General features: G+C 57.1%; 1 protein-coding gene across 2 annotated transcripts in view; it reads right to left on the reverse strand.

Annotated features, from left to right (window-relative positions):
• Positions 1 to 247: 247 nt before the first annotated feature.
• The window catches only part of Map3k14 (mitogen-activated protein kinase kinase kinase 14), a 35,680-nt gene continuing 11,884 nt past the window's right edge, over positions 248 to 24,043 (reverse strand). For both annotated transcript variants that reach the window (XM_004859174.4, XM_021240370.2), the window contains exons 2-16: positions 17,092 to 17,348; positions 15,882 to 15,951; positions 14,081 to 14,291; positions 13,404 to 14,012; positions 12,065 to 12,202; positions 7,391 to 7,520; positions 7,084 to 7,215; positions 6,671 to 6,775; positions 4,906 to 5,069; positions 4,418 to 4,568; positions 3,145 to 3,480; positions 2,923 to 3,029; positions 2,418 to 2,562; positions 1,499 to 1,599; positions 248 to 1,246 (exon numbers count right to left, since the gene is read on the reverse strand). In XM_004859174.4, the coding sequence (XP_004859231.2) occupies positions 1,082 to 1,246; positions 1,499 to 1,599; positions 2,418 to 2,562; positions 2,923 to 3,029; positions 3,145 to 3,480; positions 4,418 to 4,568; positions 4,906 to 5,069; positions 6,671 to 6,775; positions 7,084 to 7,215; positions 7,391 to 7,520; positions 12,065 to 12,202; positions 13,404 to 14,012; positions 14,081 to 14,291; positions 15,882 to 15,951; positions 17,092 to 17,329 (2,802 nt within the window). In that variant the 5' untranslated portion in view covers positions 17,330 to 17,348 and the 3' untranslated portion in view covers positions 248 to 1,081. The remainder of the gene's footprint in view (positions 1,247 to 1,498; positions 1,600 to 2,417; positions 2,563 to 2,922; positions 3,030 to 3,144; positions 3,481 to 4,417; positions 4,569 to 4,905; positions 5,070 to 6,670; positions 6,776 to 7,083; positions 7,216 to 7,390; positions 7,521 to 12,064; positions 12,203 to 13,403; positions 14,013 to 14,080; positions 14,292 to 15,881; positions 15,952 to 17,091; positions 17,349 to 24,043) is intronic.

Below are 24,043 nucleotides of genomic sequence, written 5' to 3' on the forward strand. Positions count from 1 at the left end.
TTGGTACCCTGGGAGTGGCTGACCTTCCCTGCACGGGGACCTAAATACCCACCACCGGCTCAGGCAGGCCAGACGCCTGGGCTGAGGAACTTGTCAACCCCCACATTTTATTCCTCATAGCTCTGCAACCTACACACTGCAGGGCTGGGCCCTCAGATGGGCCAGGGCTGCTCACTGGAGCAGACTGGCTGCATGCGAACAGCTGGACAGAGGCCACCTTGGCTTGGCTTGGCATGGGACAAGTGTCTCTTGATTCACAGTTGGTTTAATGCTACACGAGTGCTGAGCGGCTCCCGGGAGCAGGGGAGGGTGCTCGTCTCCAGTGTGGGGGATCCTGGAGGGACACGAGCTCAGACTGTGGCCTGCTGTGCCATGCAGGGCCACCGCCGTCCTGGTGGGCAGCCAGGAGAGTGCTGTGAGGTCATCAGAGTGTAAAGTGCGGCTGGCAGTGGCCCTCCGTGCCAGGGCAGGCAGGGCAGTGAGTGGACGCTGGTGCTGAGCAGGCATCTGCACCTGCCCACTGCACCCCGTCTGCAGACCACTCCTGTCACCTGCACTCACAGACAGAGCCCTGCGTCTGGGCAGCAGTGGGGCCAGCAGCGCAGGGCACGTGCCATGCGTGGGGACCGAGAACTGCTTCCCTTGCACCTTCTCTGGTCCTTGGCTGAACTGGAGGTCGATGCAGAGCCTCTGCTGCAACTCTTGATGTGGCAGTTCTACCAAGGCGCCCTCCCAGGCCGGCAGCCCTTCCTTTCTCCTCCACCCCAAAGGGGCTGAAGGCCAGAACTCGGCTAGGGATTGGGGCTCCCACGAGCCCAAGGCCAGGCCCAGGGCTGCCCCGGTCCTGTGAGCGGAGTGCAGGCCCTTGTGGCTCGCCCAGCCCTGGGCCCCTTGGCGGTAGTCCTCCTGTCGTTGCTTCCTCACACGGAGGGCAGGGCGGGCTGGCTCAGGCCTGAAGCCTGGGTGGCATTTCACTTGCTCCCAGGGGATGGCAGACCCCAAGCAGGCTGCTCATTGCAGGGCAGCACTGGGCACCGAGGACGCTGCTGCTTCGTCAGTGGAGCGGCGGTGGGGGGCGGGGCTACGGCCTGTTCTCCAGCTGGCCATGCTTCACCCGCCAGCTCCAGGCAAAGCTGCCGTCGGGGGCCAGCATGCACTGCAGGTCGATGCCCGAGTCTGGCACCTCCATGTCATAGCGAACGGGCTGCCCGTCTTTGGTCACCAAGCTGAAGGCTGTGGCTGGGATCTGGGGGTGGAGCAGCCAAGGGTGGAGATGGGCTCAGCAGTGTGAGGTGGGGTCAGGCCACGGTCCTGGCACACTGGGAGGTGCCTCCCTCCAGCCAACGGGCAGCCCAGGCCCTGCCTTCCACTTGGGAGGGCCTGGAGAATGATACCCTACCCCAGCCTTGCCAGTCTTGCCCTGGGATGCCAGGGGCAGGGGAGGTCATGCCCGCTCCCTAGGGTGGCATTTCCAGGCTTCTGAAAGCAGCTGTCTCACCTGGCTGCTGATGCCAGTTGCGATGTCTCCCACTTTGACCCGGTGGAACTCTCGGATGTGCAGGTGTTCGCCATTGAGAGACTGTATTTGGACTTTCACTCCTAGAGGCGGGCAAGGTGACAGTCAGGAGAGTGGCTGTCACCCCAGGAGGGGAGACCTTCCGGGGGCTCCCCTCAGAGGGAGCAGGTCTGGCTGTGAGGAAGTGGCAAAGTGAAAGTCCGGCTGGAGGCCCAGCCTCGTCCACCTGCGGCTTCCTGGCTGAGCCCTGGGGTCTGCACTGTTTGCTTCGAGCTGGGCGGCTGCTGTGGAGTACAGCAGAAAGGAACCAGAACCAGACAGGCTCTTTTTGTTCGGCACTGGGGGTCGAACTCGTGTCCTTGCGCTTGCGAGGCAGGCGGCGGAACCACTGAGCTGAATCCCCGGCCCTAGAACACAGACTCTGAATCGATTCCCAAGGGAGTGGGTTTGGCCTGGCCATGGGGCCACGCGGTGAGTCACACAGGCCCGAGGAAGCTGGGAACCGTGAGCGCCTGGAGCCCTTGTTCTGGCAAAGCCACAGCATGACCCGCGCGCCCAGCTTCAAAACTGAGAGCCTGCATGCTGCCTTCCTCATCTCTGACCTCTGCCGGGGGCGGCCCACAAACTTGCTGCAGACTCCCAGATTACAGCGCTCGGGGCTCAGGGTTCACCGCGTTCCTCCCTTCCCCTCAGAAGACATGAACTCATCGGGGTCTCGCCTCGGGCCAGCGGGCCAGGAGAGACTGCTCCCCTCCCAGCATGGCGCGTGTTGGGGTCCTCTGCCCCAGCACCATCGCACTGGCACGGACCTCACCCTCTGGGCCCCAGCTGCCCGCCCCGCCGGGAGACACAGACCGTTGGTGACTCCCCAGTCCGGCCGCCCAAGGCTGCTGGGCTATACCATTGAAGTAGCTGGGGGTGTCGGCAGGTCGTCCCCGGGCCAGCACCGCGCTGTAGCTGGAGCTCCGAGCCTCTGCCTGGCTGCCCCATGAGTGGACGCCAGAGCTCAGGGTGTCCCTCGAGCTCTGAGAGGCCTTTGATGGGTTCTGAAACAGAGTGAGCTCAGACTCAGCCCCCGGGCTCGGGGACTGTTGCTGGCCTTGTCTCCTTCAGAGAGAAGGGGCCTGGGCTTGCCTGCGTTGCAGAGGGCAAGGGCTGATTCTGTGGGAGCAATTCTGTGCCCCACTACGCCAGGAGCTAAGTCCCCTTCTGTTTCCAGGTGTGCTGTCTCACTCTGACCAACCACAGCCACCCCCCCCTTCAGGGAGGACCACAGAAGGGAGGGGAGGGGTGGGCCCAGGCCCAGGCCCCACCCACCACCCACACCCACCACCCACCACCCAGCGCTGCACACAGCCCATACTCCAGCCCAAGCCCAGGTGAGAGCCCAGGCCAGGCTGACCCACCTTCTCAGTGGTGTCTGACAGGGAGAAGCTGTCGATGCTGAGGCACGAGAGAATCTGCTCCTGCTCCTCCAGAGAGAAAGGCTGGGACAGGCTGTTCAGAAACAATTCTGCAGGAAGAGGGCAAGAGGGGTGGGAAAGCTGGTGGGGCTCAGCAGCAGCAGACCCGAGGGGAGGGCCGAGAGGAGCGGCAGATGCTCAGGCGGGCACAGCTGGCTGTGCTACCTATCTCCAGCTGCTGCAGCTCCAGGTCAGGGAGGGTTGCTCTCCGCTCCAGCGAGCCCGAGCTCCTAGCCGGGACTGGGTCCAGGGAGGACAGAGGCAGGGGTTCCCAGGGGCCAGAGTCGTCCTCGCTCAGATGCAGGGTGGGAGACACGTTCTGCTCTGGGGGCTCTGGTGGCGGCGGTGGCTGAAGCTCTGGGGACAGGCCCAGGCCCATGTCGTCCTCCGGGGGTGGGCACTCCCGCAGCGGGGCACTTGGGGTTGGGCGGCGGGCGGCCTGGTCTGTCGGGAGTCTCAGCTCCTTACAGTCTCCCCTCCAGGGGCTCTGCAGACCTCCCACTGGAAGACAGGGGGGGAAGTGGGCGCGGCCGTCCCGAGGAGCAGCTGCCGGAGTGGGGTGCTCTGTCTTTGTCCTGCCTTCCTTCTGCGGTCAGGAGCAAACTCAAAACTACGGAACCCGCTCCAGAGGATGCTCTTACGAGGACAGATTTAAGATGGCTCTGGGGCGACGTCACAACACAGTGGCAGTAGCTTGCCTCACATGTGCCAAAGCCCTGGACTGGATCCCGGCACCGCGAAAACAAAGTGCTGACGATGGTGGCGACACGGCCCAAGCCCCAGACAGCACCTCTGGCTCGGGCTTCTGCAGCACCTGCGCTTGGCCTCTCTCTCTGCTATGACCGCCACCGCTGTCTCCCCAGGGTACCTTCTACTGGGTTCCACCTGTCACTTCTGATTTCACTGCATCCATACAATGTGCTTTCCCTGGTTAGTCTTTAATTTAAACAGGCACATTGTGCTCCAGGTCTCCTCCTGTCGGCTCCTCCTGTCCCTGAGCCCTGTGGCTTCAGACCACCCCTGCTGCTTGGCAAACATTGCATGGCTTTCAGTGTTGGTGGTGTCCCATCCCTACTTTCCTCTCTACTCTCCTGGGGGAGGGACCCTGCCTGCAGCCCACCTCCTGAGGCCGGCATGCACAGCCACAGGGTGCCCTCTGCCCTGCACTGGGAGCAGCTGGGCCCCAGGTCTGCGGCCTGGCTCCCGTCTGAGGTGCCGGGGGTCCTGCTGCCCCCAGCCCCGCCAGCACTTGCTGTGCCAAGGTCTGACTCCCTGTTGAGTGTCTCTTGGTGCTGGCTTCGTTCTGTGTTCTCTGATCCTAATGGATTTGAGTCCCCCGACCCCTCGCATGGTCCCAGCACCTCCAACTTCCTGGCACCCTGCATCCCAGGTGGGGACCCCCACCCGCCCCTGGAAGAGCAGCCAGCCTGGGGCTCACCTTGCTGCAGTGCCCCACACACCTTCCCCAGCAGCTCCCCGGCTGACGCGCGTTGGACAGGCTCCTTCCTCAGGCCCTGCCGGATGGCCTGGGCAGTGAGAGGGCCGCAGGAAGCTGGGATCTCCCTCACGGGTGGGGGCTCACGGGCAATCTGGGGGTCGAAAGACAGCATCTGGAGCCTGTCCCCTCCTGCCCAGAAGGCCCAGCAGACAGCCTTCTGCCCGGCCCTCCCACCAATGCTAGGCCGGCGCTGCCGGGGACTGGAGGTCTGGGTCAGGTTTCACTCCTGCTTGAAAGGGACACAAGGAGCCAGGTGGTGAGATGCCCGTGTTCCAAAGCCTTTTGGGAGGCCACTGGAGGTGGCCCAGGTCACAGGCAGGAAAGAGCTCGGCCTGCCATGAGCAGGAAGACCCCTTAGCTGGGGAGGGTCTCCCTGGACCCCCAGATTTGGGTGGCAGACATTTTAATCAGGATCTTGAATTTATGACCTTGAGGCAGAGCGGCCCTCGGAAGTACTGGGTCCAGGGATGGCAGCCATTCAGCATGTGCAGCATCATGCAGCAGCTGCTCCAGATGTCCACCTTGGTGTCACAGGGCTTCCCCAGCACCACCTCCGGGGCCATGTGGGTCTCTGTGCCTGGGATGTAGTCACCTAAGGCCGGGGTGAGGCGGAAACAGCACTGTGAGCCAGGGCAGGAGTTTGCCAAGACCCACTGCTGTCAGCTCCTGCAGCTCCTGGACTGCTCTCAGCTGACGAGCTTCACATGAAGACAGCAGGCCTCCAAGTTGAGCCCACGGGGACAACTGAGTCAGGCACTTGGGGAATGGGCAGAGCATGTCTCAGCTACAACACAGGCTTGGCCCTTGGGGCACAACCCTAATGGGGATGGGCTGGACACTGACAATTTGGCTGAGGAAGATTAATTACTGCTGTGATGTTCTGGGAATGCTAGTTAAGTGAAAAAACCCCCCACCAATAGCAAAAAATTATATGCATAAAAGACTAGGAGGAGCGAGGGCAGATGTTAACTGTAATTTTCCTAGTGATTTGTGTTCTAAGTTTTTGCTCAGCTCTACTTTCTTCAAAAGACATGAGAAAAGGTTGTGCCAAAACACTAAAAAACCCACTAGTGCTATTTTATGGTGGAAGTCAGGTGCAAGTCAGTTTGTAACTCCAGGACCGCAACACAGCCCCTTAACAACACATGACGCGTATCAGACACAGGCTGCACACCCTTGCTGAAGTGCCGAGGACCGGGATACTCAAGATTTCAAATTCTTTCAGATTGGCAAAAACCCCACGTATACAATGATATGCCTTGGGGACAGGCGTCCGCAGGACATTTATGTGTGTGTTATATGCATAAACACATGGCCCACAGTAATTTTACACAATTTTTAGTGTGCCTGAGTTCTGACCGCAGCCTCTCATGAACTCAGGCATAGAATTTTCCATTCACGATATCATATCAGTGCTCAAAAACTTGCAGATTTTGGAGCACTTCGGATTTCCCCATTAGGGGCACTCAACTGTACTTCTGAAAGACTGTTTTGCTCTGGTCAAAATGGAAGCAGTTTATGCCTAATGCTATGCATGAAGGAAACAGGACATAAAGTTGTGTTATAACGGGCTTAACCAGGCACAGAAAAAAACCATGGAATTACATAAAATATTCATGATTAACTTTCTGGGCAAGAGGAATGTGAGAATTATTTTTTCCTCCTTTTATACTGTATTATTATTATCTTTTTTTTTTTTTTTTTTTTTTGGGTACCGGGGATCAAACTCGGGTCCTTGAGCTTGCGCAGCAGGCGGCAAAACCACTGAGCTAAATCCCTGGCCCCAATACTGTATTATTATTATTATTATTATTATTATTTTGGTACCGGGGATAGAACTTGGGTCCTTGCGCTTTCGAGGCAGGCAGCAGAACCACTGAGCTAAATCCCCGGCCCCTTTTACACTGTATTATCGAATGGACATATTGTTTTAATATTCAGGAAAACAGCAGTTAAAAAGAGACCTTTTGGCACTACAGCGCCTGGGCCTAGGGCAGAGTCCTGAGGAGTGAATGAGTGTGGAGTCCATGACTGCACGTACGCCCAGAGAGACCTTGTGCCAGGGCTGGCAGCTGGCTGGAGTCTGTGGGGAGTCAGGCGTGCACACTACCTGCTCCACTAGCAAAGGCACACAAGGCACAGCTGATGCCCAGCGAAAGCCACTGCTGTTCGCAGGAGTGAGTGGGACTTTACCTGTGAGCAAGGACTTCCCCAGGCCGCTGGGTCGCAGGCACACAGCATGGCCGAAGTCGCAGAGAGCTGCGCGGTTCCCATCGCTGGACAGGAGCAGGTTGTCAGCTGCAGGTGGCACCCAGCATGGGAGGGAGGGGACAGTGTCACGTGGGCCCAGGCCCCTTTGGCTCAGCGGGGCTCCATGAGGCCATTTTCTGGCTGGTCCTACAAGGCAGCTGCTGCTTCCTTGGGAGCAGTGTTCACCACTTCGCTCTGCTGGCCTGCCCTCCACAGGGGTCTAACCACAGTGCCAGGCCGAGCTTGGAGAATGGCACTCCCTTCTCATGGCTTGGAAGCCTGATCAGGACTTGCTGCTGGGAGACTTATCCCGGCAGGAAGGCACGAGGGAGGAGCCACGGGGACCAGAGCCTCACCTTTGACGTCTCCGTGCAGAACCCTTCGGGCATGCAGGTACTCCAGCCCCTCTAACGCCTGGGCCAGGTAGAAGAGGGCTCGGTCCTCTGGTAGACAGCCCATCTGCTTTATGAGCTGGCCCAGGGAGCCACCTAGGAGACACAGGCAGGCTGTTCCTGGGGCCTGCCCAGCTGCCACACAAGCCAATGGCAGGGCGAGGGCAGATGGAGGAAAGCAGGCTTTTCCAGAGGGCGAGTGTGGACTGGCCGGAGAGCAAGATCGTCCTTGTCAAGACTGTGAGGAGAACGAGTGGCACTGGATCATTACCTTCCAGCAGCTCCATGAAGATGTTGACCCAAGGACCTTCCCTTACTGCGCCATACAGAGGGATGATTTGGGGCGAGCTCAGTCCTGCACATGCCGTCAGCTCTTCTGCCCGAAACACCTCGATCCGCACCTGAAAGGGCCCAGAGGTGGCTTGAGCCAGGGTGAGGGGCTGGCTGGGTGGCCACCATACTGTTAGGACCCCAGTGCTCCATAGGCAGAGCTGCAGATGCTCCCGGGATAATGCCCAGGCCGCATGGGGCTGGGTGCTGCTGTCTGGGTGCCAGGACAACGCTCATACTTGAGATTCTAGAGTGCTGACCATGGGTGCACAGTCGCACACCCCACGGTCCTCACAGCATCCTGGCCCGCTGCTGCCTGCAGGTGCCCAGTGCAGCATCTCCTTTCCCAGCCCAGGGTGCTGTGCAGATCGGCACCCACAGCTCCTCAGAAGCAGGTTCTCCCATCTGTCAGGTGCCCTCAGCACTGGCCTTCAGCAGCCCTGCCGGTACTTAGCTCTTCTTAAAATTACCTCTTTCCCAGAGGACTAAAATGTCCAGACAGGTCTGACTTTACATTTACTCTGCCTGCAGCTGTTTCCCCAGCATCAGGGCATAAACATAGCTACTGGGGAGGCTTTGCCTGGGTCGCTCCCACTGTGGACTGGCAGGCTGGAGACACCTGCTGCTTTCTGTAAGGACCAGCAGCTTGACATGGCAGGGGAAGTAGGCCTTGGATACACACATCTTGGGGTTGGATCCTGGCTTGGCCATTTAAAATAAGGCTGCATGTGTCCCTTCCAATGCGTTGCCATACGCAAATGGTGGGGACAGTGGCATCTGCCCCAGGGTAGCGTGTTTGGAAGGGTGCTAGCCGGCGCCACGCTGACCACTGGTGGGCATTTAGGAAGTGCTTGCTCACATTCTCTGGCCAGGGCTGAGCAGCCGATCACCCGGACTTCTGTACAGTCCTTGCAGCCTGGACTGGCATCACCAGGGGGCACCAGCGGCAACAGAGACAACTTGGGAGAGATGGCTGGGGGCTGGCAGGTGCTGTGCAGACTTGCTGACTGGGCAAACCGGAGCTCTGATGAGGTGAGGCTTTTGGACTTTTGCCTGTCAGTGGAAAATGTCTCTCTGGTTAGAGAATGTTCACATGAACTTTGACTTTAATGTGTTTCCAACTCCCACAGGCACTGATGGGACTAATTCACCAACAGCACTTGTGCTGCCTGGAGCGTGGGTGGGGCACCCCAGCACCCCTCCGGCCAGGTATCTGCTGGAGATGCTGTCAACTGCCCACTAGGGTTGAGCTCCGCCAGTCACACTGTGCTCATCCAGATGGGAGATCTTTAGAGAGCCGTGGCGCTGTGCTGGGGCTGCTGATTCACAGGTGCTTCGGGGACACAGAACAGCAGGTGAAGGTGGTGCTGTCTGGTCTGAGTGCAAGGCTTGAGAAGCTGAGCCATGGCTAACAAGGCTGTGCCCCGGCAACACTCTATTTAAGAATGGAAGGAGATTTTTTTCTTTCAACTTATATGTTTTGATTTTCAAATGGCTGATGGAGTTCAGAGTAAAGAGACTGCTTGGACTATTTTGGTTTTTTTTGGTACCAGGGATCGAACTTGGGACCTTGTGATGCAAGGCAGGCGGTGGCACCACTGAGCTACATCCCTGGCCCAGCTTGGTCTGTTTAATGAATGGAGCTGCTAGAGACTTGGTTGGCTGTGAAAAACCGACATGAAGGCCTGTGAGCCAAGACAGTATGGGGGTCTTTGCTTTAAAATCAGAGAGCGCTTTTTCTCAGTGTCTAAGTTCCAGCACCTAGCTCGTCTCAAACACTGGGCACAGGTGCCGGGTTTGGGCCAGCCAGGCAGCAGGTGGAAGGGTGCTGAGGCGGCAGGTGGCACGTGGCCTGCGGCAGGATCTGTGCCCTGGGCAGGCTGCACTGCGATGGGGATGCTGACGACAGCTAGTGCTGAATTCCAGGCCCACCACACAGGCCAGGCACTGCTTTAACATTTGCTAAGCCTCAGCCTGACAGTCTGTGGGTGGTTTCATCACTGCCGCTTCAGACGAGGAAGCAGAGCCCCGGACATTAACTTGCCTGAGGTCACTAGGAATGCAGTGCAGCACGAGGTCTGAGGCTAGGGAGCTGGCAGCCACTGTGCCCCTGGAAGAACTTCCAGGCTTAGTCGTTACTCAGGCCTGTGTACACAGGGGCATCTGTGTGTGTGTACGGCGCTCGGCCCACTGTCATATCCACAAGCCACTCCCTCACTCCATTTGCCCCCATGCTCGAATGGGGACTACTCTCCCCCTCTTGAAACTCCCGCTTGTTTTCCTGTGTATCCCTATCGGCTTTATTCAATTGGTGAAAAGGGGGTATAAGCAATGCTACCAACTGAAGACTCCAGGAACATAAACTACAGGAAAGTAACACAGGCCTGGGTGTGTAGATGTCCCCCTCAACCCATCATCGATAGTCATGTGTCCAGGGCTGATGGCTGCTGCACCTCCGAGCTGTGTAAACACCTGTCCTCAGTTACAACAACAGCTCCTTCAGCTCAGTGCTGTGGGTCCACCTGTGTTGCCAGGCCCTGCACAGCACCTGGCAAAGCAGACAGGTGCCTGCTGACAGCTCGGGCAAGGCTGTACTATGCTTGATCCCAGAAGGCCCTGCTCAAGCCAGATATCCTGAAACGAGCAGCTCTTAACCCTCTTCAGGCCACAGACCCTTTGAGAGCCTGGGAAGTGGTGTGGACCTTTCCCGCCCATCGAAAGTGTGTGTGCCCACACATGCGGTGCACACAATCGGGTTCCAGATGTCAGGGGTCCTATGCATCTCCCCAGGGACAGGGAGGAGGACATACCCACTGGCTGTTAGAAAGCCCAATGGCTGTATGTAAACCAATGAGAAACTCTGTCCACGACACACATCACATGAAAAATCGCGGCACAGAATGATCTCTAGAGTAGATCTCACTTTTTACAAGAACCACATCTATGTATGTCTAAAAAGTCTAAAAAGATTCAAGTCAAATGGCATTGACCTCAGAGTGGGATCAGAGAGCAGAAACTTGCTTTTTATGGTATCATTTGACTCAAGCTTGTATTTGTTTGCAATCAAGAGTTATGTTCAGAGAAAGCCTTAAAAACCCCCATCTCCCTTGAACTCTGCTCCTGTGGGCAGTCAGCAGGTGACTCAGGCCGAGGGTACTCTGGAATGAAGACTGAGGAGGGCAGGCATCAGCAACTGGGGTTGAGTGTCCCCTGGTGGCCCCTACACTGGAGGGGCCCTGGCCAGGCTCTGGTACCTGTCTGTTGGTCCAGGTGCCTCCTGTGTTCTAGTTGAGTGCTTTACCTTGGGAAGTCTTTCTCTTGGGGTCTCCAGCTGAAAAGCCAACAGGACATCCTGCCGGCCCCAAGCTCTGCGCTATGAAGAGGCTATGCTCCACTGGTGCTCCTGGAGGAAGGTGGTGGGGGCGTGTGTGGACACCCTGGTGCAGGGAAGTCCGTCCTTGTGCGTGGACCTTTCCGGCTGCCCTAGGGGTGGGGATGGGACTGGAGTGTGCTTTTCCCACTGCATAGGGTTGTTGACCTTGTTGCCTGGGACTTGAGGGCCTCAGCAGAGGGACAGCTGAGAGTCAGTGACTAAGCTCTGCGCATAGGGTGCCCAACTCTCACCCCTCCCTGGAGGGGCAGCGGAGCCTTCTCTGGCTGGGTGGGGAACTGCTGCTGAGGTCAGGCCTATGGAAGAGGGTGGTCCATGCTGACGAGAACTCAGCGAGTCTCTGCTGGTGGGGGCGGAAGGTGCTGCTGTCGCTGGACACAGTCTGTGAATTCTGGGTAATTCTGGGTAATCCCCCACCGAGAGGCACAAGGCCCTGGCTGTGCACAGACCAGGAGCGGCTGACTCACACCTGGCCACAGCCCCAATGGCGCTGGTGGTACCTGCTCTGTGTGGGCTGGCAACTTGGCCCTTGATTCCTTTTGGGGATCAGTGTCTCTGACAGAAGCCCCTTGAAACAATGTCTCTGAGCTTATTCACTCTGTCCATGAACCAAGAAAATTGTGCATCAAAGTGCTTCGGGGTGCTGAGCCTGGGCTGGGCACAAGGTGGCTTCCACCTGAGGAGCAGGGGAAGAGGTCCAGGAGTCTGCAGCTCCCACTGGGCTCTGGGCAAGTCATGGGGCGGGAGCCGCCGCCACCACTGAAATCCCAGGACCACGAGCCTCTTCCCTCCTCCTCTTCTGGAAGAGTGGCTCAAAGCTGCACGGTAGGTGGGATGAGCCTGGGTCCGAATCCCAAGCTGCTTTCCTTTGTGCTGCCTGAAGGCAGGGCTTGAACTCAGCATCTCCCAGCTCCCTGCGTCCACCCTCTAACCACCCTGAGTCCACTCGGAGGGTCACGGTGCACACAGGTTTCACAAGGCACACCCGGTCCAGGACTTGTCTTTGGGATCTGACCCCACAGGCCCTGGAGGCAGGAGCGGCCTGGGTAGATCAGACTCTGAAGTGGGGTACTCAGGCACATGCATACCAAGGCCAGTGGCTGGCATGTGACCACACTGCCCTGCACTCCAGCTGACTCAGGCTGTCACCACGTCAGAGCCACGGCCACCCAGGACTGCCCTTGAAAGAGCAGAGAATGCAGTGGTCCCCAGAGCCCAGCCCACCTTTTTGACAGCACACTGGAAACCTGTCTGCTTGTCCCTCATCCTGTGCACCTCTCCGAAGGAGCCTCTGCCCAGGCGGGGCTGGTGGGTGGCCCAGTGCACCTCTTCTCGGTATTCGTAATCCACTGGCTTGAGTTTCTGGGTTGTGAGAGAGACAGAGGCGGTGTCAGTGGCCGGGGGGCATAGGGCTGAAAGTCTGCAGCCAGTGGCCCTGCCGGGACTGCTGGTGTGAGGCGGGGCCGAGGGGCAGGGCTGGAGAGGGGCAGGAGGGCATGGCGAGGCAGGGCCAGTCGGCAGGTGCTGGTGACAAAAAAGCCCCTGGGTGTGTGACTGGGACGGAAATGGAATTGCCAACAACCTTGATGGTGGATAAAATACCTTGGGAGCTACCAGAACAACAGAAAGGATGGAGTCATGGGTAACATTAGAAGGGAACAGACCCAGGCTGGAAGGCTGAGGCAGGAGGATCACCATGAGTTTGAGGCCAGTATGGGGTACATAGTGAGTTCAAGGCCAGCTTGAACTACATAGTGAGAACCTATCGCAAAAAACCAAAAAAACAAACAAAAAACCTAGAAAGTAAAGCTAAGTAAAATTGTTTCAAGTTCCAACATTATCCAGGACAAGAACTAGAGAAGGGAAGGAAGCAGGTAGTGAGGAAGGGAAGATCCTTATCCTCCCTCAGCCTGAGAAGCTTCCTTCCTTCATTTCGCAGAAGGCACGTTATTCCCACAAATGCTCAATTCAGCCACTGCAGGGTGACCGACTGGAAGAACTGAAAACGGGAGCGGCTAGGAAGTCTGTGCAGTGAGGCTGCAGGTCACGACACAATGGTGCCAGCCCTGCTGTGGCTGGGCCCTGGATGTCTCCAGGGCTGTGCCGGGGGCCTGGCTGCCAGCCTGTGGAGCTGCTGTGCGTGGTGGGCCCTTCTGAGGTAGGCTGGGTGGAGCCGGGTCCCGGGGGTGAGGCCTGGAAAAAGGGCACCAGTTCCTCTCATGGTGAGGTGCGCAGCCTCTTCCACCAGGCTCTCCCACCACGCTGTACGGGGCCACCACAGGTCAAAGGCAACAGGGCCAAGGGACCAGGGGCTGAGACCTCTGAAACTGTGAGCCATGGAAAACCTTCCTTCCTTGCTCGCTGATTCCTGCAGGTATCTTGCCATGGTAACGAAAGCTGACTAACAGTCCTGATGGACCCTCGTGGCCCTCTGACTTGTTGCCACAGGCTCGGCTGACAGGGAGAGCCACCCCAAGGTTGTGGGCTTGGAGGGCCGTGCTGTGGCTCCTGGCCTAGGTGCTAGTGGTGCAGGCACAGGGGCAGGAGCCGAGGGATTAGTTACCTCACTAAGCAGCACCCCCTCGTTGTCCTCGGTTTCAGGGCTAGGCCTCTGGGGCCCGGGGCCGCCCGCCCAGGTCTTGGCCAGGGTGGCCAGGCTGCGGGCCCGGCCAGAGCTCACGCTGCCACGCAGAGCGTGTGTCAGGTACTCCTCCACAGAGCACTTCTCCCGGGTATGAGCCAGGCAGGTGGGCTCATGGGGCGGGCCGGGGAGCAGCTTCGGACTGTCCCCACAGCCCGGTTTGCCCAGGGCCGGGGCAGGCAGGGGCTGCTGGCCTTGTGCACAGGCCACCTTGCCCAGGCAGGAGTCCAGGGGGTGAGGCTTCCAGGGCTGCAGAGGGTGGAAGGGGAAGGGATGGGGCAGTCTGCTGTAGGGGAAGGGGCGGGCGGGACGGGGCAGGGGGGCCGCGTCCTGGGGGTGGTGCAGTTTCCACACATGGTTTAGACATTGCAAAGGGCTGATCAGCTTGTGGAGTTCCGGTCGTGGCGGCACTGGCCGCAGGCCCTCGTCCAGTTTCTTAAAGCAGAGGTGGCCTGAGCCTGGGTCCTTCAGAGGCCTGGTGAACTGGGGGCCGTGTCTGGTGTACCGGGCACCTAGCGGAGACTCGTCCTCCTGCAGGGAAACACGGTGTCAGGACCTAGGCCCTCCAGCCAAGGCCGGCCCAGGGTGGTGGGTCTCACCTGCACTGGGACCGTGCAGCTCTCCTGCTCGGGGGTCCTGGGCAGGGGCTTGGCCAAGGCCACTCCGGCTTCTGCTAGGGACTTCGAGCTCTTCTTCTTCCGTTTCTTCCGGGCTCTGCTGCGACGCTTTCCCTTCCAACACACGGGGGCCGTTTTGCCCTCGGTCGCATGGGCCACATTGTTGGGGATTTGATCGAGACTCTCCGACTGGCTGTCAAAAGAGGGACAGGGACAGGGGATGCAGTTCAGTGGCGCTGCGCCTGCCTTGCAACACAAGGTACTGAGTTTGATCCCCGGTATCGAGAAAAAAATAAAAGAGGGCCAGGTTTACATTGTGAGCCCAGGAGGTAGGAAGACGGAGCATAACCGTATCTGAGGGGAGGCAGAGGTGAGCATCAACCCCGCTTTGTTACTATGGGCACGCATCGCTTGACAACAGGGGCTCATCCCGAAAGGCGTGCCAGGTGGCCCTGTTGGGTGACTGTCACGGAGCACTCATACTCGAGCTGGGACAGCGCAGTGTCACTAGGTGAGACCTCTCACGGGACCACCACCATCGGACACACGGTGTCCTGCTGACCAGGATGGCACTGTGGCACATGACTGTGCTCGTGGGAGCCTGCAGGGACACCCAAGGACACCAGCGTTCTCATTTGCAACATGAGCACAGTATTTCTGCCAGGCAGGGTGGAGATGGCCAGCTCAGTGCCTGTCCCCGAGGGAGGGGGCCTGGGCTCGGGCTTTCTGGGGCAGCTGCTTCCCGGGGGCTTCCCTGGACAGGTATCCTTGGCTCTTGTGGACACGAGTGATTTTGTCAGTGTCCTCTGCCTCATGGGGTCCTGGAGCCCCCGGCTGCTGTGGGGATGTGGGAAGCTGCCAGTACAGATGCCAGTCTGTGCCAGGTGCCTGCCTTTCCCTGTCACCACCATGGCTCTGCCTGGCTCTACCCTGCCAGGGACTGAGGGGACTAGCCACAGGACAGCCAGCTGTGGGGACCACTTTGGCCTGCAGGCTTCTCCAGCTCAGCTCAGCTCAGCAGTGTGGGCTCATCAGAAACCCTTCTCTGGCCCAAGAGGTGCCACAGGCAATGTAAAGAATTTGACCCAGTACTAAGCCTTTCCTGTGTCCACAGCAGAAGCCCCCAGATCTACCCCCTTTGTGGTACCAGGAATTGAACCCAGGGCCTTTGCACTGAGCTACAGCTACAGCCCCATCCATCCATCCATCCATCCATCCATTCATTTATTGGTACCAGGGATCGAACTTGGGACCCTGCGCTTGCGAGGCAGGTGCTGGAACCACTGAGCTAAATCCCTGGCCCTTTTATTTTTATTTTGATTCAGGGTCTCGCTAAGTCACTAAGTTGCCCAGGGTGGGCTCAAATTTCTCACCCTCCTGTCTCAGTCTCCCACCACAGTGCTGGGATTACAAGTTCGAGCCACTGTGTCTGGCTCCTGCTTGCAAGGGTCAGCCTTGCTGTAGAGGTGAGATTGTTTCTGGGTTCAGCTCAGTCGCCAAAAGTCATCTCTGGGGTGAGAGGTGTGCAGGGTGGGCCTGGCCCTGCTGCCCATTTGTGTCCCTGTGGCAGAGGACACTGGAAGTGGCCCTCTGGGCCTGCACTGGTGGCCACACACCAGCATGAGGCACTGCCTGTGGATGGAAACCGGGCTGTACCAAGAACTAGGCAAGAATGATAGTAACTCGTCACACCGCAGGAGCAGGAGCAGGAGCAGGAGCAGCCATCTGTGAGCCGTGAGCGGCTGCCAGGAGCAGAAACCTCCTTCCCACCCAATGCGCTCACCTGTACTGCTTCGAGCCGGCGATGAAGATTCTTCCTGAGAAGGTGGGGCTGAACTCCTGGCTGTTCTCACCTTAAAGGCAAAAGGGCTGGGTTAGCAGAAGATGAGGAGGCACAGGACTCTTAACGCTATTGGGAGCTCGCCTCTTCTGGCTTAATGTGAGAGAAGGGGATGTCCACAAGCAGGGGTTCAGGGTGTCCCTTCATTTCCTGTGACACTGCAGTGGACAGGCTGCGAGAACACGTTTCACATGTCAGCTCAGGTGACAGCAGCCCGTGTGCAGAGCTCAGTCACACGCAGACGGGAGCACGTGCTACCTCGCTGCCCCTCAGCTCTCTGCAGAAGCCCCTAGCGGCAGAGTGGACTGGGGTGTGTGTGGGAGTGAGAGGGGACCCGGCGCTCTCTGTCCTCCTGGGAGCTCCTGTCCCAGGGACAGCCACCAACCCGTCACCCACATGTCCCGCAGGTGTGGGCACAGGGTGCTCCTGCTCTGCACCTCACAGTGCTCTTGCCTGCTCAGGTCTCCATGGCATGGCTGTCTGCCATGCCTGTGGTCCGTCTTGGCATGTTTAGTGCCCACTGCACACTGGTTCTGCAGTGAGACCCGCAAGTTTCTTTGTCTGGTGGTTCTGGGGATTGAAAGGGGTGCCCTACCACTGAGCTACAGCCCCAGCCCCTTTAATTATTTATTTGGTACAGGGATCGAACTCAGGACCCTGTGCTTGCAAGGCAGGGGGTGGCACCACTGAGCTAAATCTCCAGCCTTTAATTTTTTTATTTTGAAACAAAGTCTCGCTAGGATGCTAAGTTGGCCAGCCTGAGCTCAAGACTGTGATCCTCCCGCCTCAGCTTCCCAACAGCCCCATTGTGGGTTTTTTTTGAGACAGGGTCTCATTATGTAGTTCAGGCTGGCTTTGTTTTTTTTTTTTTTTTTGGTACCGGGGATCCAACTCGGGTCCTTGTGCTTGCACAGCAGGCGGCGAAACCACTTAGCTACATCCCTGGCTGAGGCTGGCTCTGAATTCACTCTGTAGCCCAGGCTGGCCTTGAACTCATGGTGATCCTCCTGCTTCAGCCTTCCCAGCGCTGGGATCACAGGTGTGTGCCACCAGGCCCGTCCCCGCTGTGTCTGAGAACCTCAGCACGGTCACCCTGACCTGCCTCAGGGACCCGGAGGCTGGCCCGCCCCGGCCCACAACCCCCGGAGCTCACACTCTGGCTGGGCGATGATGGAGACGGCGGCCAGGCCCCGCTCAGAGCCCTCCTTGGCAGTGCCTTTGGTGATCACGTCGTTCAGGATGGCCCATTTTCCGCAGAACACGGGGCTCCTGCCCACGGCCTCCAGCTTCTGCCCGAGCACCTGTGTCTTCTCCTGGGCTTTGGCGAGCTCCTTCTGCTGCTCCACTGTGGAGGCAGGGCCTCCGGGGCAGGCCACTTCCATCACTGCCATCTCCCAGGCTCACGCTCCCCTGGGGACAGACAGAGCTGGTCACTCCAGAGCCCAGACTGCAGGGCCACAGGTCAGGCTTGGTTGGAGGAGAGCTCGGGCCAAGGGTCTTGGCCTCTTTCTGCCATGTGGACTCACACTCCAAACGGTACAGGAGCAGCCTCTCACCACGGACACATTCCACGCGGGAAACCCCGGTCCTACCCACCCTACATACACAGCCTCCCCCACGGGCGTGGGCCAAAGGGGGACACAAACCTCGGCCAACTGTTTCTCGCTTGCACAATGGCTGACGCTTTTGCTATTGTCTGGTAAACTGTGTTTCCCCAGGGCAGGTGGCGAACCCCACCCTCTGACCCCACCAGGGCACTGCCTTCACAGAGGACGCGTCTATGCCGTCCACGTGGAGGGGTTCAGGTTTGGTCTGTCCCCCAGCAGGCCGACCCCACACACAGGTGTACAGTCATACAACGCTTAACGAGAAACGCTCATCAGGCAATTTCATCACTGTGTGAACATCAAAGTGAGCTCACACAATCAGGATGCCCACGGCCCTGGGCACTGAGGAGTGAGGAAATGAGGCCTATCGCGATTGGGATGCCATTATGCACTGCAGGACCAGGCTCTAACGCACTCAGCCTGCAAATGGTGCTGCCTGGGTCTGGTTACTGACAGTCGCAGTCTTCCCTGACTCAATGCCCTGAAGCCTGGATCACGCTCTGCGTTCAGGGCAGAAGGGCAGGCCCCAGAGCCATGCCTCTAGTGCTGCTGGCCTTCTGCCTCACCAGGCCTGCATGTTAAGTGAGACAGTGGGGAGTTGAGGAATAGCAGGCGCAAGCCTTCTTCCTACAGAGTCTGCTTCACTCAGATCTCCCACCTGGGAGGTGGTGTGGGGTTTGCTGAGCTTGCTGACTGGTTCCCCTCTCTGCTTTCAAGGGCCTCCTGGCTCCAACCAGCCTGGCTGCTAGCAGACATGCCTGGTTCTGGCAGCCAGATGCCAAACAGCTGGAATGGCACCCTCTTGTTACTTGGTCACCTTAACAAGTCTAAGGAGCATTCTTTTTTTTTTGGTACCGGGGATCGAACTTGAGTCCTTGCACTTACCAGGCAGGTGGTGGAACCACTGAGCTACATCCCCAGCCCAGGAGCATTCTTTTCTTAAATTAAAAAAATTTCATAGCAAAATAATAAGAGAATGACGATAGTTAATATACTGTGTACTTTTATCCCCAGAGTGCAGGACACAGACCAAAAGGCAGCGCAGGCTTCCAAAGCGGGCCACTGTTTCTGGTGACCAGCAGTTTCCCACACCTTGCACACTTTTCCAGGCCTCTCTTCAGCTGGACAGCCAACCAAGGCCTAGAGCAGACCCTACTAAGAATTTCCTGGCCTCTTTACCAGGGGAAATGTGTCTTAAGAACCAACCTGACCTTCCCATCCTGATAGCAGGAGAGCTGTGCTCACAGCAGTCCGCTCATTTTCATGGGAAGAGCAGGGCCTCATTAAGGAGACTGACGACGGGCAAAGCAGAGCCACGACCGAGGACCAGGCTCTGAGCACGGCGTCCCCGTGCCCCAGGCCTCCTGGGAAGCTCATCACCCTTCCTGGTTAGAGGCTCCTGGGGGCAGAGGAGCCCTGCGCACCGTGGAGCCCTCCGGACACGGACACACACACACACACACACACACACACACACACACACACACCAGTCAGTGCTGGTTGAAGGAGGGAAGCAAAGTGCCTTGCACGACCAGGGCTAAAGAGGAGCCGAGCCGAGGAGTAGGAAGGTGGGGCCATGGGAGCTCCGGCAGCCTGCGTTCCAGGACCTCGTACTGAGCCGAACTCCTCCAAGAGCTGGCCTCTGGTCTCAGCGCTAGCTGGCAGCGGGCCAGGCCCCAGTCCCTGCAAGGAGTGGAGGCCACCGCCATGGCTGTCCCTGATGACAGCCACAGCCAGCAGCAGAGACCCAGGAGACCTTTGAAAAGCTGAGCTGGCGGATGCCAGCTGGCCTCTTGCCTCCCCGGGCACAGTCACCAGTGGGGAGCAGCGAAGCTTCCATGGCTGCCTCCCGCGCCACACGACTGTGACTCAGCCCTGCACTGGCAGCCTCCCAGTTCAGGAGGCTGTGCTGACGCTGGCCCGCAACAGGGCTCCTCACGCACACACAGGCCTGGCCCCTGGCCCCTGCCTCCCTCCCCACTGCCTGTGGCTCTGCATCGACCCCTGGGTGCTGGCCAGCGGCCTTCCCAGGCCTGGGCTTTGGCAGAAGGCTGTGCCCCTGCTTCCTCCCACAGCCTGCCTAAGTGGGAGCCAGTTCTGTCCTGGCCTGGAGGGAAGCAAGGCTCTGCCTGTCCATGCAGCCTGGACATTCTCCCACCCACTCTGCCCTCGAGTGCCCTCACCCCTGCTCTGTGCCACACCGCCCAGCCATACCACACACCACAGAAGGAGGAAGGGAAGCAGCGGAGTTCCCTCAGCGTTTTTAATAGCTGGTCTCTCGTGGTGCCTTGATGACCCCCGCAGGAGTCTGAGGCAGGGACGACTGGACTGGCACCAGGTCAGCCCTGAGCCATATTTGCACGAGGATCTCTGCATCTGGTTGCTCGGGGGTCTGGGAGCCCCAGAAGGACCTGTGACCTGTGTTTTCCTAGGGGAGAAGGCACAGTGTTCCTCAGGTTCCACAGGGGCTGCCACTCCCCAGGAGGCTGCTCAGATGTCCTGGAAGGTCAGGACCAGGTGAGCACCTTCCTTGCAGTGCAGAGTGAGCTCTCCATGCCACAGCCGGCAGCCTGAGTGCAAGTTGGATGACTGTGAATTTTCAAAATGCGCTCACCTAGACCTGCTCAATCAGTCACTGTCATTAGGCCTGGAATGTTTTCTTTGTAATGGTGCCGGGACTAAACCCAGGGCCTCACACACGTGAGGCAAGGGTTCGACCACTGAGCTACACCCTAGCCCTCCTTACTTTTGAGATAGGGTCTCACTAAATTGCCCCCTAAGTCTCATTAAGTTGTGATCCTCCTGCCTCAGCCTCTCAAGTAGCTGGGATTATAGGCATGCACCACTGTGCCCTGGCTCCAGAATCTACTACTGACAAGTTGTCTGGACAATTCTGAAGTGAAGCAGCCAGGGACTGCCATTCAATCCCTGTCCTATTCTCAAAGGCTCCACCGTCGAAAATGGTAGGGGCTAGCTGTTCACATTTCATTACATTTAAACAAAATAAAAAAAACCCAGTTCCTCATTACACTAGCTACCCTATTGGACAGTGCAGATGGAAAACATCTCCATCGTGTAGAAAGTTCCAGCAGACAGTGCCGGTCTAAGGCTACTACAGCAACATCTTGGACAGTGAAATTTCTGCTCTTTGGGGTCTAGGACAGGAATGAGGTGTAAGCTAAATGAATTTTTCATTCACTAGACGGTAGAAAACTAACGTTTGAAACCTTGATCTTTCTGAAATGTACCATATTTCAGTTTCCTCTTTTAATAAGTAAAGTATAGTGAAAATGCCAGACTAAGAACCAGAAAGTTATGGGTTCTAACCTTGGCAAATGAAAGAAAAGGGTAGTAGGGCCATTTTTATCAAGTGAAATCATAATGCATCCTCCAACATATGAAAGCTAGAGCAAGCAACTGGTATGCAACTCACATTACAAACAGCTGCTCTAACTCCACCTGCCCAGCATTTCGCCACCCACCAAGGGAGCCTACAGAGTCCTAGGTGTCCAGGAAGAGTTTGGAAGCCAGTGGACTTAAGACATCTTCTGGGGTTCCTTCCAGATCTAGGAATGTAACTGATCTGCTGGGATCATCTGAGGACCATGACTCCAAGCTGGGACAGTGGCCAGTGTTTCCTGACCAGTGTGAAGACGTGGCTGGGAGAAACCAGCATAACGTAGCACAGCCCCAAGACAGGATGGGGCTCAGCTGCCGCCTCTTGAGCTTCTGCCCTGACCTCCCGCAGGCTCCCTAGCTTCTCTCAGCTGCTCCAGAGTTGTTCTGAGGTGGTTGGAGGTACAGCGCAATACACAAAATGCCAACGAAAGATGCCAAATGAGTGTTCATTCCTTTTCACTTCTCCAGACTGAGAGCCACCGTGGAGCTGTTGGCCATTTTGGTATCACATGACCGAGCTGTGCAGAGCCTCCCCGAAGGTGTCCACCCCAAGTCTTGGCTCTCCAGGTGGTGGGAAACAAGGGTCTGCTTTACAGGGTTGCCTTGCAAATGTCCTCTGAGGGCCTGGAGCAAACCCCTCTCTTAACTGTTTCATCTGGAAGCAAAAACTTGTCCTTCTCTGAATGCCCAGAAGGGATAAACAGCAGAAGCAGAAAGACTCAACTTCCTTAATCAGATATTGGCTGAAAACCAATGTCATCCTTGTGCTTCCTCTTTTCAGCCTTTAGCTTGCCTGGCCAGCAGGCCACATTGGGCAAGCGTCTGCCTATCAACAAGGGGGCCAGGCAGAGAGAGCCATCTGCCAGGCTGTGGGCCAGGGCCCTCACATGTGCTCATCCCTGGCTTTTCCTTCCTCGAACCCTGCCCAGCCAGCCACGGCAGGTCTCCCACCGCTTCCCAGCCCCCTTGTTCCTCAGTAAGCACAGAGGTCCTCACAGGGGACTGCTTGCCTCCTGAGACGCCTGCCCACATCTCCCTGGTGCTTTCAGACCTGCCTCCTCGCTGTGGTATGCAGTGACCACGGCTGCCTACCAATGTCTTTCTGTGGGGCTCGCTGCCGCAGCTCCGCAGACATAGAGGGATAAGTCATCTGCCAGAACAAATGAGGCTAAATTATGCAACAAGGGCATCGAACACAGGTTAGGGCTCAGATCAGGATGCTCTTGGCCCCATTCGACCCCAGGGTCTGCTCATCTACTGCTGCGAGTCACTTCTCAGCCCTGTCGGCAGGAAGTGTAAGAACTCAGAATGTGGAGCCCTGCCAGTGAGGGCTGGATCTGCTTGGACATATCAACTGAGTTACACCAGCACATGCTCCTGTAGTGCAATCTTTAACCTGACTGGGATTTTAACAGGTCACTTCATTTTCTCTAAACAAAACAAAACAAAACTCCACCCAGGATAGACATATACAAAACAACAATTCTAGGTAAGGTAGTATAAGCCTCCACTGAAGGATGTGCTTTGGAAGGAAGAAAGGTGAACCAGGGAAAGAGAATGCAATGTAAGAAACAAAAGTCAGCTGGGCGTGGTGGCGTACACCCCTGATCCCAGCACTTTGATCTATTTGAGTTCAGGGCCAGCCTGGACTACATAGTGGGTTCAAGGCCACCCAGAGCTACATAGCGAGCCCTTGTCCAATAAAAGCACAAGCAAAATGGTAGGGAGAGGAACTGATGTGGTATCTTCATCAACTTAATCTAGTTATGTATAAAAATTAGTTTAAGTGATTTAAAAACATTTAATCTAAACAACAATAATAAGGGTGGAATGAGGTTGTTCACTGGGTGGAGTATTAAGGTCCAATTTTGTGGAGGTGCACACCTGCAATCCCAGCACCTAGGAGGCTGAGGTAGGAGGGTCATTGTGAGTTTGAGGCCAGCCTGGGCTACATATTGAGTTCAAGACCAGCCTAAACTACAGAGTGAAACCTTGTCTCAATTAAAAAAAAAAAAAATTACAGTTAGGCAGTATGTATGTTAAGAGTAGCTACTATAAAAACAAATACAATTCAGAGCTTCCTAACCAAAAGCGCAAAGAAGAAAAATAAAAACTTTGTCCTAACAGAAGATAATAAAAGAAAGGAAAAAAGGGAAAAACAATAAATATAAAATGAAAATATAAGTTAGGGTGGCAGAAATAAGTCAAAATACTAATACATTAGTAATCAATACGTATGACTAAATTAAAAAACAAAATCAGACAGAATTTAAAAGGATATAGTAAGATGCTGACTAAAATAAAACAAAATTATCCAGAAGAGCTGATAATAGAAGGATGGCCAACACCAACAAAACACGTGGAGTCGCACTGACTCGCTTCCAACACAGGCACAGTGATCCCGAATCCCAGAGGGGGCCTCGGGCAGCGTCTCGGGCTCTGAACCAGCGGGAGCCGGGAGTGAGCCCTGGGCAGGTAACGCTCAGGAACGTGACAGCCCCTGGAGGAGCTGTGGTCTCTCTGAGAAAGAAACAAGTGGTCAGAAAGGTACAAGAGTACAGGAGTGCAGGGACAGGGACAACAGCAGGCATGTGGGGATGCCCATGGAAACAGGGAGGGCGACCCAGACGAGGCCCACAGTGCTCAGCGGGAATGCAGCCTTGCAGCTGCCGGAGGGTACGTACATCCCACTACTGCAGGGGTGAGACTGCAGGTGAAGCTCAGGGACCAGACTGCGGAAATGCACTTGGTCCTCATGCCTCTGGGTTAATTCTCAGAAGAGCGAGGGGTACATTCTGCATTCTTTCACACTCTCCGGAAGCTGCTAATTAGCAGGTGGTGGGTGCTAGGCATCACACAGGAACTACTGAGACAGAGCCCCCACCAGTCCGGCACCATGACGTCACCCTACAGGGCTCCGGAGGCTTCGTTCCTCCCCTGACCAGGAGTCGCAGCAGCAGTGAGCACAGGGAGGAGGAAGGGGCACCCCAGCTCCCACCCAGGCCCTGTGGTGACATTCAGCTGGAGGCCGCTGAGCCTGGCGTCCCCGCAGCTTGACTCCTGTTTCCTGGGGAGCTGTTGCTGCACCTGTGCTTCCTA

This window comes from Heterocephalus glaber, unplaced genomic scaffold, assembly GCF_053883595.1.
Source record: "Heterocephalus glaber isolate CG9 unplaced genomic scaffold, H.glaber_assembly_v1.0 deba00001773, whole genome shotgun sequence".
In the NCBI taxonomy this organism is placed as follows: Eukaryota; Metazoa; Chordata; class Mammalia; order Rodentia; family Bathyergidae; genus Heterocephalus; species Heterocephalus glaber.